General features: G+C 42.5%; 1 protein-coding gene across 2 annotated transcripts in view; it reads left to right on the plus strand.

Moving 5' to 3' along the window:
* The window catches only part of creb5b (cAMP responsive element binding protein 5b), a 310,784-nt gene that overhangs the window by 206,741 nt on the left and 86,443 nt on the right, over positions 1 to 17,600 (plus strand). For both annotated transcript variants that reach the window (XM_052016820.1, XM_052016821.1), the window contains one exon: positions 4,409 to 4,495. In XM_052016820.1, the coding sequence (XP_051872780.1) occupies positions 4,409 to 4,495 (87 nt within the window). The remainder of the gene's footprint in view (positions 1 to 4,408; positions 4,496 to 17,600) is intronic.

Here is a 17,600-nt window from a genome sequence, read left to right on the forward strand (position 1 = left end):
AAGAAGGCACAGAGTTAGAAATGTTGGTGGACGATTCTGGCATAATGCTAGAACATTTTGAGGCTGATCCATCTTGGTTGAATTTTTAGTAAATTCAGGTTGCCACTTAGCTGAAAAGGCAGACTGCGATTTTCAGGCAAGTTGAGAGAGATGTGTAAGAACAACAAATTAATAATATTATTTTATATTTTGTCAAATCTCTCCCCTTCTCTGCTTTGCCTGAATGCACCAACTGTTGAAGAGGCACATGTCGGTCTGCTCTGGTGCCTGGCCAACATAGCTGTTATTCATGTTTGGGTTGTGACAGCAAGTGTCAGGCTTTTCATCTGACAGACCACACAAATAAGTTTGATCCAGTTCTGATTCAACGTCTACACATTCACTTGGATTGGCACTCCTTGGAATGAAAAGCTTGACCAATTTTCCTCTCTCTGTATGAGACATTGAGGCAGGTTAAAGTGCTATCACCCACACCATCAACCGAAAGCAGATATCTTGGTAAAGTGAACCAGTTATCGAACTGCAAAACAGTCCAGTCTTTGCTTAAGCCAACAATGAAGTGTAGTTAAGAATACAGTTTTTTCGGTCAAAGCATGTTAAATGATTCACAAATTATGAAACTCACAAAATTAACATGATTTTTCAGTAATTATTGTCGATTATTTATAAGAACTATAAAGTAAAAGGAGCAGAAGTGGGTGACCCAGCCCTTCAAACAGCTTTGAGATTCATCAACATCATAGCTGATTTTTTACCTCAGTGGCATGTTCCAGCACCATCCCCAGATCACTTGATTCTCTTAATGCCCCAAATTCCATCAATCTCTGTTTTGAATGAGCAGGATGACTGAGCTTCCACAGCTTTCTGGGATTCCAAAGGTTCCCCACCTCCTCAGTGAAAAAATTTCTGCTCATTTCAGTTCCCTTATCCTCAACCTATGCTCCGAGGTCCAAGACACCTCAGTCTGAAATGTCCACCCTACATTTTTAGCAGAGAAAATCAAAACATTCAAGTGTGCCTTATTAACATAGAACATGACAGCGCAGTACATTCCCTTCGGCCCACAATATTGTGCCGACACTTTATCCTGCTCTAAGATATATCTAACGCTTCCCTCCCACATAGCCCTCCATTTTTCTATCATTCATGTGTCTATCTAAGAGTCTCTTAAATGTCCCACCTCCACCACCTCTGCCGGCAGTGCGTTCCATGCGCCCACCACTCTCTGTGTAAAAAAAAACTTACCTCTGACATCCCCTCTATACCTTCCTCCAATCACCTTAAAATTATGCCCCCTCATTTTAGTTATTTTCAACCTGGGAAAAACTCTCTGACTGTCCACTCAATCTATGCCTCTTATCATCTTGTACACCTCTAACAAGTCACCTCTCATCCTCCTCCTCTCCAAAAAGAAAAGCCCTAGCTCACTCAACCTATCCTCATAAGACATGCCCTCCAATCCAGGCAGCATCCTGGTAAATCTCCTCTGCACCCTCTCTAAAGCTTCCACATCCTTCCTATAATGAGGCGACCAGAACTGAACACAATACTCCAAGTGTGGTCTAACCAGAGTTCTATAGAGCTGCAACATTACCTCGTGGCTCTGAACTCAATACCCCGACTAATGAAGGGCAATACACCATATGCTTTCTTAACAACCCTATCAACCTGCACGGCAACCTTGAGGGATCTATGGACAAGGACCCCAAGATCCCTCTGTTCCTCCACACTGCTAAGAGTCCTGCCATTAACCTTGTATTCTGCCTTCAAATTCGATCTTCCAAAATGTACCACTTCACACGTTTCTGGGTTGAACTCCATTTGCCACTTCTCAGCCCAGCTCTGCATACTATCAGTGTCCTGTAGTAACCTACAGCAACCTTCTACACTATCCACAACACCACCAACCTTCATGTCATCCACAAACTTACTAACCCACCCTTCCACATCCTCATCCAAGTCATTTATAAAAGTCACAAAGAGCAGGTGTCCCAGAACAGATCCCTGCGGAACACCACTGGTCACTGACCTCCAGGCGGAATATTCTCCATCTACAACCATCCTCTGTCTTCTATGGGCGAGCCAATTCTGAATCCACACAGCCAAGTTTCCCTGGATCCCATGCCTCCTGACTTTCTGAATAAGCCTTCCATGAAGAACCTTATCAAATGCCTTACTAAAATCCATGTACACCACATCCCCTACTCTACCTTCATCAACGTGCTTTGTCACATCCTCAAAGAATTCAGTCAGGCTCATGAGGCAAGGCCTGCCCCTCACAAAGCCATGCTGACTGTCCCTAATCAGCCTATGCTTCTCCAAATGCCCATAAATCCTGTTTCTAAGAATCTTCTACTGTAATTTTCCCACCACTGAAGTAAGACCCACTGGTCTGTAATTCCCAGGGTTATCCCTACTCCCCTTTCTTAAACAAACGAACAACATTTGTCACCCTCCAATCATCTGGCACTACTCCTGTGGCCAGTGAGGACGCAAAGATCATCGCCAAAGGCACAGCAATCGCTTCCCGTAATATCCTTGGATACATCCCATCCGGTCCCAGTGACTTATCTATCCTAATGTAAATTTTAAATTTTTAATTTTTTAAAAATTTTTATAATTTAAATTTTTTAAATTAAATTTTTTTTTTAATTTTTAAATTTTATTTACAGCGTGGTAACAGGCCCTTCCGGCCCAACGAGTCCCCGCCGCCCATTTTAAACCCATATTAACCTAGTTGTACATCTTTGGAATGTGGGAAGAAACTGGAGCACCCGGAGGAAACCCACGCAGACACGGGAGAACGTACAAACTCCTTAGAGACAGTGACGGGAATTGAACATCCCCTTTCTTCACACTGACATGCTCTAGGTTATAAGCCTGTTGCACACCATCCTCACAACCATCAAGGTCTCTCTCACTGGTGAATACTGAAGCAAAGTATTCGTTAAGGACCTCCCCTACCTTTTCCGGCTCCAGGCACATGTTTCCTCTTTTATCCCTGATCGGTCCTACCCTCACTCCAGTCATCCTCCTATTCTTCACATACTGTATGCGTAGAACACCTTGGGGTTTTCCTTGATTCTACTTGCCAAGGACTTCTCATGCCCCCTTCTAGCTCTCCTAAGTCCATTCTTAAGCTCCCTCCTGGCTACCTTGTAACTCTCCAGAGCTTTGTCTGATCCATGCTTTCCAAACCTTAGGTAAGCTTCTTTCTTCTTCTTGACAAGATATTCTACATCTTGTGTCAACCATGGGTCCTTCACTCTACCATCCTTACTCTGCCTCAATGGGGCAAACTTATCCAGAGCCCCATGCAAGTATTCCTTAACCTCCATATTTCCACTGTGCACTTCCCCAAGAACATCTGTTCCCAATTTATGCTCCCAAGTTCCTGCCTAATATCATCATAATTCCCCTCCCCCAATTAAGTCCTTTCCCATATCGACTGCTCCTATCCCTCTCCAAGGCTATGGTAAAGGTCAAGGAGTTATGGTCACTGTCTCCAAACTGCTCTCCCACCGAGAGATCTGAAACCTGATCAGGCTCATTGCCTAGTACCAGGTCCAGTATGGTCTCTCCTCTAGTCGGCCTGTCCACATACTGTGTCAGGAATCCTTCCTGGACACTCCTAACAAACTCTGCCCCATCTATCCTCTTTACACTAAGGAGGTGCCAATCAATATTAGGGAAGTTGAAATCACCCATGACAAAAACCCTGTTACTTTTGCACCTCTCCAAAATCTGCCTCCTGATCTGCTCCTCAGCGTCTCTGCTGCTATTGGCGGCTCTGTAGAATACTCCCAATTGAGTGATTGCTCCCTTCCTGTTTCTGACTTCCACCCACATTGACTTTGTGGATGATTCCTCCAGGACATCCTCCCTTTCTACAGCTGTGACACTGTCCCTGATCAGCAAAGCCACTCCCCCACCTCTTTTACCTCCGTCCCTGTCCCTTTTGAAACATCTAAACCCCGGAATATCCAGCAGCCATTCCTGGCCTTGTGACAGCCAAGTCTCTGTAATGGCCACAATGTCATAGTTCCATGTACTTACCCACGCTCTAAGTTCATCACCCTTGTTCCTGATACTTCTCACATTAAAGTAGACACAGTTCAGCCCATCCAACTGACTGCAATTTTGTCCTTTCAGCTGCCCATCCTTCCTCACAGTCTTTCTACATGCTGCATCTACTTGTACACTAAATGCACCAATGTGCAACCTGCATTAATCTGCTTGTTTAATATGATAATATCACATTCTGAAAGACATGATAAGGTCTTTCAGAATGTGATTTTACTAATTTTGATCATTTTTGATATCTGTATTATCTTTACAATTTTTTTTGAGTGTTCAATATTCTTTTTTTAAATCACTGTCTGAGACTTTTTTCCTTCCTTTTTCAAAGATGGACAGACAATTATCCATGAGTTCTAATATCATGGGGATACCAGGACCCCCTCAAGTTCACCAAATGCACTCAGAAGCCAAAATGGTAAGAAACATCAGATTATGTTCTTTGTCTGCGTGAATGTGTGTCTGGGCAGAAGAGTGGAGGGTTACCTCCAATTTCTATCAGCCATGTAGTTTTCAATGCAGATAATATGTACAATTAATTATATTGTTTGTGGTGCACTTTTTAAAAACTGAATCTGGTTGCATAAAATGTGTTTGAGCTAGGATCTATTGAATTATTTGTTTACTGTGACTTCAAGTATCCATGTCATGCAGCGTTATGAGAGAAGCTCTGTTTCCAGGACTTTTTTTTAAAAGAAATGTCAGCTCTGTCCAAAATGCATGCCATTTTGTTTTTGTCCGCAGGATTGTCTGATGTGATTGTTTGGCGTATTACTTGATAATAATAACTGATATTCACTTCTGAAATATATTTATTGAATACTTTGGTTACTTAGCGTTCCTTTAAGCTTTCAGAACTTTTGGGCTTAATGAATTTTGTTTCAATATCTCAGCTTTTGAATTTACATTTTAAACAAAAATCAAGAACTGTAGAAACAAAACTAGAACATTGATTCTGGACTTGAAGTCAAGCCAAAACTGTATTCCAAGTATTAATGTTGACATACATATGTGTTAATGTGTAGCATAACAAAGATAAAGGATATCATTGTTCATATATGTTATCTGATTACAAAATATTGCATAGCCAGCCGTAAGTATTCCAATGTCTTTTGTGCTCCGTGTTACAACTCCAAAGCACAGCATTCACTTACAAGATGTAAGTGCTCTTAGTCACATGAAGGTGACGGTGTAATCGACATTAGCTTGTTATTGTCAGCACGATCTGGTGTCTGAAAATGGCATTAAATTTCCTTGAGAGGCTGTCCTCGATACTTGCTGCAACAGAGGTGGACTGAGTCTTTATTGGTGTAAGTCAAGATATACTGGGAAGGCAGAAGTCCAGCCTAATTTAAAGGCAGGACACCATTGTCATATTTTCATTTCACCTACTGACTGACAGCAGTCCAGTTTCACAGGGTGGCTGGGTAGGAAAGCTAGTGGTAGTAGGCTAAACCTGGAAAAAGTTGAGTGATGGTGATCAGCAGAATCAAATCAGGAGTGGCAGGGGATACTGAGAGAGGATGCAGGACCGTGGATCGAGTGGAATGGGAGTCATACCAGCAATCAGGATGAGGGAACCAAGAAACGTCACACAGCCGAAGGAGTGGGAGGAAGGGTTTGACCGTGTGCCATTTGGGAAGGAGGTGGGACAAGTTCAGGATGTTGGTTTGGCAGGAAGGAGTCAATCAGTCTGCAGATTTGCTTGGCGCTCTTCAGGGACATTCAAGCACCTCCTGAACCACAAGGAGTAATCTAAAAATGTACCCACTGGATCTGGCCAATTGTCTGTCTTGTTCTTGTGAAACTGCACTATAGTTTAAGTCATAACAGCATGAGAATTAGGAGAAGGTGGAGGCCATTTGGCCCTTTTTTCTGCTCTGTCAATCATTGAGATTATGGCTGATCTTCTGCCTCAGTGCCATATTTCTCCAGGATTCCAATGTCCTTTGATTCCCCTAATATCTAGAAATCTGTTGACCTCTGTTTCAAATGAACTCAGTGACCGAGTCTCCACAGTCTTCCAGGGTAGAATGTTCCAAGGTTCAGCACTGACTGCGTGAAGAAATTTCTCCTCATCTTAGTCCCAAATGGTCATCCCTTTTGTTCCAAAGCTGTGACCCACAGGCAAGGGGAACCTCCTCCCAGCATCCAATCTGCTGAACCCCGTAAAGTTTTGTAAGTATCGATGAGATCATTTTTCATTCATCTTAGCTCGAGAAAATTCAGGCTTAACCTGCTCAATCTCTCCTCCTGTGGCAAATCCACCATCCCAGGAACTAGGCTAGTGAATCTTTGTTGCAATCTCTCTACGACAAGTATTTCCTTTTTCCATATAGGGAGACCCCATACTGCAGGTGCAGTCTATCCAAGGTGCCAATATACTGTAAATGCAGTAAGACTTTTTTTTCCAGTGAGTCAAATCTTCCAGAAATAAAAGCCAACATACTATTTGTCCTCCAACTGTTCACTGCACCTGTTACCTGTCAGTGAGGTAAGCACAACAACACCACATCCCTTAAAAAGTAAACGTGACCCAATCTGTCTCCATTTTGAAAATATTCTGCATTTCTGTTTCGTGCGCCCAAGTGAATGATCTCACATTTTCCATATTATGTTCCATCTACCATGATCTCATCCCAAAGTGGATAACTTCACATTTTTCCAAATTATATTGCATTCGCCTTATTATTGCCCACTCTCTGAGTTTGTATCCTCTTGAAGTCTCTTTGCATCTTCTCATCTACTCATAATCCCGCCTAGTTTCCCATCATCAGCAAATCTGGAAATAAAGCATTTAGTCCCCTCAGCCAAATCGTTGCTATAGCTTGTGAATAACTGAGGTCCAAGCACTGATCTCTGTGATACTTTTTTAAGCTACAGTCTACCAACCCCTCCAAAAAAAATGTGTTTATCAACGCCTTGCTTTCTTTTTGATCACCGACTCTCAGTCCATGCTGGTAAATCACCCCCTAATTCTACGCTAAATAACTTTGTTGAAAGCATCCTGTGTGGGACTTTGTCGAAAGTCTTCTGGAAATCTAAATATACCACAGTTGGGCCAAAGGGCCTGTTTCCGTGCCGTATGTCTCTATCTATCGATTCCCTGTTATCTATTGAATTAGTCACACCCTTAAAGGTCTCCAGTAGATTAGTAAAACATGATTTTTCTTTCCATAAATTCACACTGGCTCTGCCCAATCATGTTATTCTTTTCTAGGTATTACATCCTTCATTATAGATTCCAGGATTTTCCCCACTACAGATGGTAGGCTAATAAGTCAACATTTCCCTGTTTTCTCTCTCTCTGTCCTTTCTGTAATAGCAGGGCCACATTTGTTACCCTCTGATCTGCAGGAACCATTCCAGAATCTATAGAGTTTTGAAAGAAGGTTACCATTGCGTCCAGTATCTTCATTATGATCTTTTCAAAACTCTGGGACATCAAGCACCATGTACTTGAGATTTATCAGCTTTCAATCTCACCAATTTCTTCAGTGTTATACTTTCACAAATCCTAATTTCCTTCAGCTCCTCATTATGGGTAGCCCCTTGTTTCTTAAGTATTACTGGCAGGTTTTTTTGTTTTTTTTTTCTTGAGGAAAAACAGTTTTTATTAATTTCTCCATTTCCTTACCTCCCATTATAAATGTCCCTGCCTCTGGAAAAGACCCACGTTTGCCTTCACTAGCCTTTTCCTTTTTACTTGCCCGTAGAAAATCCGATGGTCCATTTTTACGTTTCTTGCCACTTTATTCTGATATTCTATCTTTTCTTTCTTTTATCAATTTCTTCTTTCCTTAATTCTAAAATATTCCCAATCCTCTTGCCTGCTGCTATTTCTGGCAACTTTATAAGCCTCTTCTTTTGATTTAATACTATCCTATACTATCCTTGATTACTACTTTTCCTGTTGTATTTTTGTGCCTTAAAGGACTTTTTTTTCCCCAAATGCTTCCAGATGGACTGAGGGAGCCCGGTTTAAATGTTGTAATGAGGTATCGCAGCCCTACACCAAAACTGATGACGTGTGTGCAGCTGAAAGGGGCCAGCTTAAATTACTCTCTTTTAATCTTGAAACTGCCCCTTCCTCGACTTCATCTGACCCACCATGGTGTTAACATTTCCTTGAATGTCTTTGGTCTCTGTAGGAATTTCATGATCAATTTTAAAACTGTTACCCAATAGAATGCGTGAGCCATTTGCCTGTGCCAGATGCATTTTGCAGCCTGGGTCTCATTTAATTTGAACCCACGAAGTCTCATGGTATCCCAAAGCGGCTTGCTGAATCAGGTCACTACACAATGGAGAAAGCTACAGGCAAGCAAGTCTCAAATCCAGGGTTTTGCAAACACAGCAGGTTGTGGGAGCCATGCACAGCAGCAGCCCAGATTGTTTTTGAATGTCCCAGACTTGGATTTGACATTATCAACCAGAGTAAAGAGTTTGTCTTGGGGAGACCTGGGAGGTTTTACATCTCACCCTGAGATCTATGAAGCTGTGGGCTCCCAATTTGTGCACGTGTAGCCATGGTGCTGGGTGCACAAATGCTGCCTTGGGTGGGCCATGCAGCAGGCCTCTCTGCTTGAAGTGACCCAGAGTTTATCCCACCCAGAGCCCCATCTACGTGTGCAGTACTGATACCTGAATGCCACTATCTTCCCATTTATGTTGTTGGATTCAACTTAATATTGATAAGTTTTTCCTTGCTCTTTACTTCAATCTCTCCCAGACCCTCATTTCCAGTCTCCCAACTCCCTTCCAATCTTCCGTCTCCCTCAATTCCATGGGACCTGAGAGAAACAAGTTTGTTACAGACTCTAGCTCCGTGACCACAGGTTTATGCAGCTTTTGGTTTCTCTGGCTGTAAAATTGTCTGCTCTTACATTTGATAAGACCGGGGCCATTGCTTCTGGAGGAAATAAATGATTTTTCTCCATTTAGTAGATGAGTAAAATGTTGCACTGAAGACTGTTCAAAAATTAACAAACTCCGTTCTGTTGTGTTGGCTTTCATTAGTCGGGGTATTGAGTTCAGGAGCCGTGAGGTAATGTTGCAGATCTATAGAACTCTGGTAAGACCACACTTGGTGTATTGTGTTCAGTTCTGGTCGCCTCATTATAGGAAGGATGTGGGAGCTTTAGAGAGGGTGCAGAGGAGATTTACCAGGATGCTGCCTGGATTGGAGAGCATGTCTTATGAGGATAGGTTGAGTGAGCTAGGGCTTTTCTCTTTGGAGAGAAGGAGGATGAGAGGTGATTGATAGAGGTGTACAAGATGGTGAGAGGCATAGATCGAGTGGACAGTCGTAAACGTTTTCCCAGGTTGAAAATAACTAAAATGAGGGGGCATAACTTTAAGGTGATTGGAGGAGGGTATAAGGGGGATGTCAGTTTTTTTACACAGAGAGTGGTGCGTGCATGGAACGCACTGCTGGCAGAGGTTGTGGGGGCAGATACATTAGGGACATTTAAGAGACTCTTAGATAGCCACATGAATGATAGAGAAATGGAGGGCTATGCGGGAGGGAAGTGTTAGATAGATCTTAGAGCAGGATAAAATGTCGGCACAACATCGAAGGCCGAAGGGCCTGTACTGTGCTGTAATGTTATATGTTCTTCTTCTGGCATATGCCCTGTGGGACCCGAGAAATCCACTGGAACGTGGCATTGATCCATGGCAAATCCTGAGGATTCCAGTGCAACCTGTAATGGAGCCTCTGTCCCCCAGTCAAGACCAGTGAAGATCTCACTTACACCATTGTTCTGATTTACCAGCTCAATCAAAGTTATTACGTGGGACAGGAGATTGGTAGATTGAGTGGTTGAAGTAATCTAATCAGAAGAAGCAAAATTCTGCCCCGGTCAATCATGTTGTATAGTAGTATCAGGAGAAACAAGAGAGATTGCAGATGCTGGAAATCTGAAGCAACGCACAAAATGCTGGAGGAACTCAGTGGGTCAGGCAGCATCTATGGAGGGAAGTGGACAGTTGACGTTTCGGGTCAAGACCCTTCATCAGGACAGTGGTATCACCCCATTGTATTTTGCCTTCAGTGAAATGAATTTTGAAGGCAGATTACAATGCAATTCCAGCTGAACTAATTGGGGATGAATTTTGTTTTGACCTTGGCCACAGTATATGCAGATTCAGATTCATTTGTACTGATTTTCCAATCAGAGCAATTTTGACCTTGGCCACAGTATATGCAGATTCAGATTCATTTGTACTGATTTTCCAATCAGAGCAATTTAAAATGGCATCAACGGAATTAACTTTGAATGCAAGCATGGAGCTCTCGATGTCTCATATGATGGTACAAACAGTCCGCACAGCTTGATGTAACCAGCCATGTTGTATCTGAGAAACAAGAATAGATGAAGTTCGGGTAGGTCAGGCAGCATCTGTGGAGAGTTAATGCTTCAAACCAGCAGTCCTTCATCACTCTGGTGAAAAGTCACCAACCTGAAATGTTACCTCTGTTTCTCTCACCACAGATGTCACTTGACTTACTGAGCATTTTTTTGTTTGTTATTTCAGATTCCCAGCTTTAGATTTTGTATCTGAGCCCTTACAGCTGAGAATTTAAAATGCACACCATTGTTTTTGGAGGAATCTCTACTGCATTTGCTTTAGATTTAAGCAAACCTGTGGAGAATGCAATTCAGGTCACATGACAGAGAAGCACCCAAGGGAGAAGAAGGTTATTTTTAAAAAGGAACGATAACAGTGAAGATTGCAAAAGCTTCCCATTGAACAGAAGTTGCTTGAGGATGACTTTATGTCCAATGGTGTGCCCATGCATTGTACTCCCATCTCATTTTGGACTCCCCGGCAGTGCATGGGTCGCAAATAATATCTGCCAGCATGTCCTAAACTGGGGATAGGGTATATTTTACTTAATTTTTGTAGGGTAGAAAGGAGCAGAATTACTTCAGCCTTCACAGAAGTGACTTGAGACTGAGTATCACCTCCTGAGAATGGAAGCCTCCAACCCATGACACCACTCCAAATCCTCCCACACCCATTCCCTGACCCCAACATGGCAAGGCTAGAGGCCAGTGGCTGCCTTGCCAGGATCTGCCCGTGTACCAGTCTGCCAGGTCTGCACTCACAAGATCAGCCTTGAAATGGACTGGGCATCCTTCTGAGGCCATGAGGAGGGCCAGCAGTACATTCCACCAACTGACTGCTGGGCACCACTCGAAGTGAAGTCTGCAATTTGTATAAAATACTGAGATAAGATTTCTTTATTAGTCACATGTACATCGAAACACACAGTGAAATGCATTTTTGGGTCGAGCGTTCTGGGGGCAGCCCGCAAGTATCGCCACACTTCCGGCGTCGACATAGCACGCCCACAACTTCCTAACCTGTATGTCTTTGGAAAACGGGAGGAAACCAGAGCACCCGGAGGAAACCCACGCAGACACGGGGAGAACGTACAAACTCCTTGCAGATAGCGGCAGGAATTGAACCCGGGTCGCTGGCGCTGTAATAGCGTTACGCTAACCACTACACTATTGCACCTGCTTTATTTATTCCTTCCCTCCCTTGTCTGATCTTCTGACTTTCAGCTCATAGCTTAGTAGCATATAAAAATGTTTTAAATTAAAAGTGTAGAAATTTTCTGGTTAGTAAACTAAAAATAGCAACAGCTGCTGGCATTGATTTGCACATCACTTTCAGCAGCCTCTGGAAGTCACCTGTTTTGATATGATAATGCTATGTGACCCAAATCAAATTCGGGTACTTGCTGTGTGATCTTTCACCTCCAAGCCATATTACAACTGCTTCCATTTCAATGAACTAGAACTCCCTCCTAGATTTCCCCCCCAATAAAAGTAATCAGTTGCTCCCACAATCACGATAGCACTGCCTGAATTTTACCTATTGTTTTAGCTCTGCAACCTCACACAGTGTAATTCAGCAGTCAGTTTGAAACCCCTGTAGCTGCTCGTTGATTATTGCAGCACCTTGGCAGATGTTCTGAATCAACCAAGGCCATATCAAATGGTGAAAAGCGGCTGATGTGACTTTGTTGTGGAGTGAAACGTAGCCATTTCCGGACTGCAGATTGGATTTGCTGCATAACAAAACTGTTTGATCCATGACTGTGTAAAGTAGCTAAGTACAGATGAGTCTCATTCAGATCACAAAGCAGTGGCCAGCCCGGTTGTCTTGCTCTTGCTGTTCATAACCTGGGCTCCCAGCTGGCATGCTGTGTACTGAGTATTTCACTGTTCTTCCTTAACATCAAAGTACAAGTGGAATTTGTCTTAATGCTCAGTAACTGATGGCAGAGGATTTTGTTATAATCGTGCTGATGCAAACTGAATTTATGCGAGCTTAAATACTACCGCAATACTACCGCAAAGGCAAATTAACGACTAGGAGTCTGTTTACTCCAAGCACCCTTCATTACCAAGTCCCTGTCTGCAATCAATTACACATTTTAAGGGAGATAATTTTTTCAGCATCTTTGTGTGTGCAAAACTCAGGTCTGCAAGATGCAGAGACTGTAAGTGTACTGAAAGTTAAACCGACTCATGAAAATAGTTGGACTTCAGCTGGTAGATATACATGCAGCCAAGCTAATTTCATCTACCTGTGGGAATGCATTCTACAAACATCTGGAATTTCCTGTCTCAGGAAGCACATTAACTAGCTGTGTAATTTGGCTGTAAGGTTCAATGTGCTAACTGGTGAGTTGAGATGCAAATTTTAGCAGCCTTGTTTTGGTTACATACAGATGTTGTCGAGGCCCTCTGAGTGTAGAGACAGTTCAGGAGATGTTAGCGTCCTTGCATGTGCTGTGTGATGATTGGTGGCCGAACAAGATGTTAGATAGTAATAATAAGAATTTATTTACTAGTCACGTGTACATCGAAACACACAGTGAAATGCATCTTTTGTGTAGAATGTTCTGAGGGCAGCCCGCAAGTGTCGCCACGCTTCTGGTGCCAACATAGCATGCCCACAACTTCCTAACCCATACGTCTTTGGAATGTGGGAGGAAACCGGAGCACCCGGAGGAAACCCACGGAGACATGGGGAGAACGTACAAACTCCTTACAGACAGCGGTGGGAATTGAACCCGGGTCACTGCCGCTGTAATAACATTGCGTTAACCGCTTCCTGCTCCTGCAGGATGTATTAGCCTCCTTGGCCAGGAAGCTGCTTGCTGGGTCCACCGAGTTGCTCGCAATTTGCTGACACCAGACCTCAGTGGGTGGGCGGCTTGCCATTCTCCTGAGGTGCTGTCTAACAGGTTTTGGAGCTCTTAGCTAGGTTTTAGACTTTGGATAGGGCAGCTTCTGAAACGTAGGAGGGCGGGGAGTAATAAATGTAAATTGGGGAGTGGCTCAGGTGAGGGAGAGCAGTGGTAGTTGGGGGTGTCAGCAGGGAGAGTGGCTGGGAGACGGCTGGAAAGTAGGAGGGAGGCTGGGATTGGTAAAAGGGATGGAGAGCGGGGGAATTGAGAGGGAAAAGAAGGGGGGAAGGGATGAGTAAGGGGGAAGGAGCTGAGAGGGAGAGTGACCATGTGTGTGTGCACACACAAGCACATGTGTAGGTATATCCACGTATATGTATGCATTCAGGGTGTTAAATCTCTTCAATAGCAGCTAACCAGCACTTGCAATATTGGCTATGAGACTGCATCTGGAAGATAGATCAGAAAAGAGAACGAGATATGTTTCATCACTCAAAAGGAAAATAATCCATGCATGGAGTATTATTTGATTTGTACTTTGCTTCAGGAGAAGCAAATGGGTTTTTACTTTGTGCTCGTGTCCTTCTGGAGATTAGACGGACTTGTGTATGTAAAGTGATCTGTGTCCTGTAAGGTTCTAGGACATTGAGAGAATCGTACCCTCACTAGAAATGGGGAAAGGAGAGGAACACGAGAAGGCCTTCAAGCCTGTTGTACCATTTCAGACAAGCTCTCAGATGATTTGTGACAAACTCTGTATACTCATGTTTTCTCCATATCCATTAAACATCTATCGAGCTCAGAGATAGTATTAAGCATTTACATAAAGAACCATGGCTCAAAGCTCAATTCTTTGTCACAAATATTGAGACTTCCTGCTTCTACTTTCAGTCATCTTCTAGTTCAAGGTAAACCTCTTCTTGGGTAACCCTGATTATCCAGGCCCAGACAGGAGTCTGTCTCAACCTTCTATCCTATATTTCATCAAGCTTTCCTTAAGCTGATCTTCACACCTTGCACTCCATTCTCCCCAAACTGTTGATTACCCAACTTCTTGCCCTCATGTTAGCTGGCCTCACAGTTTTGTTTCCTCAGGTACAATTTTAAAGTTACCTTCATTACTTTGACCTCGCAATCTTCCATTGTGGATGAGCTGTCACCTCTTAAATCCATCTATCACAAATAAATCATTCCCAGATACCTGTATCTCTCTGATCAAGTTTCCACCACTACCAAATAAGAAAATCTCTGACTGTGACCACTGTGCACTTCCTTTCTTGCCATCCTTGAGTCCCTGCTACCCATCGCACATTCGATGCATTGTCCTCCTTCCACTCCCTTCATTTTCTGGCTCTGATTAGAAACACAGAAAACCTACAGCACAATTCAGGCCCTTCATGCTAAAAGCTGGGAGTTGTTTGCACATTAAATCAGTTAGCACGGTGACAGCAAGTAACTAGGAAGATTAACATCGTGTGATTCCATTTTTACCTACCTAACTGCATCCAAAGGCAGAGAATCTGTGGTACTGGTTTACTTAAATCCACTGGTCGCTCCAGAAGTGAGATTTATTCATGGTCCCCTTCCTATTCCTCGTTGGTAACTTGCCCTTGCCAACGGCATTCACAGACACAAGGTCAGTTTCCACATTTATGCAGACGTAGGTACATCCACATGTGGATCTGTAAATTATCCAGGTGGAATGCTCACGAGAAGGTATCGGAGATGTATCACTTCAGCAGAAGAATGTTGAAGTCTTGGATCAGCTGCCTACACTTAGTAATGTATATAGATGGGAAGAAATGCAATCACATTGACTGCTCGCTGCAATTCCTTTCAAGGTTACATGTGCATATCTCTGCAAGTCGTTTCCAATTAATTCATTTTAAGTGTATGCAGACATTTTCAAGTTGGCAAGTGATGTTCAGGATCAATGCTGGGGCCTCAGCTATTTACAGTTTGTGTTAGTGACTTAGATGATGCCACGATTTGGAATGTATCCAAGTTTGCTCATAGATGGGAAAGCAAGTTGTGAGAAAGATATAAAGAGTCTGCAAAATGCTATGGGCAAGTTAACTTAGTGACCACAAAGATCTTGGATAGAGTATGATGTGGGGTTGATAGGAAGAATAACAAAGAAGAGTATGATTTAATCAGTGTGAGGCTATAGAATGCTAAAAGGTGGGGGTTGTTTGTATATTAAACCAGTTAACACAGTAACAGCAAGTAACTAGGAAGATAAATGAAGGTTTGGTCTTGATTGCAAGGAGTATGAAGACGAGAGTAAGGATGTCTTGTTGCAAATGTGCAGGGTAATGGTCGACCCATATTTAGAATACCAGCTTATTTAAGGAGGGATACGTTTACTTTGGATGTGGTGCTGCAAAGGTTCACTAGATTACCTCCTGAGATGAAAAGATTGCCAGTAAGGAAAGATAGAGCAGAATGGGTCTATACTCCCTGAAGTTTGGAAACATGGGTAATGATCTTATTGAAATGTAATGTTTTGAGGAGCTTGACAAGATTGATGCTGTGAGGAAGTTTCTCCTAGGAATCCAAACCTAAGGGACACAAAATAAGGACTCTTAGTATTGAAGTGAGGGGGGATTTCTTCTCTCAATGGACTGTGATACTGAGGCATTCTCCTGCAAAGCGCTATGAATACTCAGTTGCTAATTATATTTAAGCTTGAGTTAAATATTTGGATCACAGGCAAATGAGATGTTATGGGGATCAGACAAGAAAATGATGAACCAAAGATCAGACCATTAACAATCATGTTCGGTTGGCTGGCCTACTCCTGCTCCTGTTTGTGTGTTGCAAATAGCCAACTCTGCCTGTCCCTCTCCACAATTCTTGACTTCCACTCTGCCTCTTTGCTGTTAGACTGTGCAATATCTAGTCTTGGACTAATCACAGTTTCCTCCAGTTAAACAATGGCATGACGAGAAATGGTTATCTTTGCAAACTGCTATGCATTCCAGAACAGTGATTCTGTTTTACTTCTGTACTGTCTCTGGGTGAACTTGACTGAATCTTTGGAAATATTTTGGACCCAAAATCAATACTTGTTTCTTCCATCTCCAAAGCACTGGATCATATCAGAATGTCAGTGAACAGCTGGAATGATTTTGTTTTAACTGTTGTTTCTGAAGCCAGTTAAAGTTCTCCTTGATGCCATTCTTATTGAGACCAAGTAATTGAGATCATGCATACTAAAGATTAAACATGAAGCTTTCATTGTCAACATGACTCAACCTCTTACCATGCCACAACTTTGCTCTTTGAGTCATTAGCGGAGATCAACTGTTTGAAGTTGTCCATTAGGGCAGTTCTGTAATGAAAGTGTGAAATGGAATGAAATGCATAATGACTTCTTGTAATCAGTTGTACTCCAGGTGCCAAAGTAAATAAGGATCTGGAGCTGAATTTTTAAAATGATATTTGAATGATTTAAGTCACTGAAATAATATTATGTCAGATCTGAGGAGATCTGATAGAAAGCTCTTGCAGAAAATACATTGGAGGCCATTATTTTCCCTTTGTATGTAAAGCATTGTTTCTTTACCTTATGAATATTTGTGCAGTGTCCTGAGAGTATAGCTATTACAGCGCCGGCGACCCAGGTTCAAATCCCGCCACTGTCTGTAAGAAGTTTGTACGTTCTCCCCGTGTCTGCGTGGGTTCCCTTCAGATGCTCCAGTTTCCTCCCACATTCCAAAGACATACAGGTTAGGAGCTGTGGGCGACACTTGCGGGCTGCCCCCAGCACATTCTCAGTAATGCAAAAAGATGCATTTCACTGTGTGTTTCGATATACATATGACTAATAAAGAAATATCTTGTATCTTATCTCATATTTACACTAAGAATGGTCACATCTCATATCATTGTGCTATAACGTGTTGTACACTGTTGGAAAGATTTGAATGATTAGATTCTGGTTGTATCTGCAATTTTAGTAAGTCAATTGACCAGATCTATCCCATATATCTTGAACATTTTAACCAAAATAACTATATCATATGTGGTATTATTCCTACTCATTTGTGCTCATGCAGTCAACATATGAATGTTTACTGCAGTCTCCTCACTCCTGATACTACTGAGAAGGTATTAGATTTCACAGAAGTTCATATTCTCAACAAATGTCCATCATTCTATATTGCCCTCTGCTACACCAGTATAGTTACGTAGTTCACTCTTTTAGTTAACTATCAACATGCATCGCATGCTTTGATGTAAATGAAAGAATGTATGAATGAGTCTTTTCTAATCTTTTCCTTTGCATTTTAGCATGTAAAGAAAA

This window comes from Pristis pectinata, chromosome 5 (genome assembly GCF_009764475.1).
Source record: "Pristis pectinata isolate sPriPec2 chromosome 5, sPriPec2.1.pri, whole genome shotgun sequence".
Taxonomy (NCBI): Eukaryota; Metazoa; Chordata; class Chondrichthyes; order Rhinopristiformes; family Pristidae; genus Pristis; species Pristis pectinata.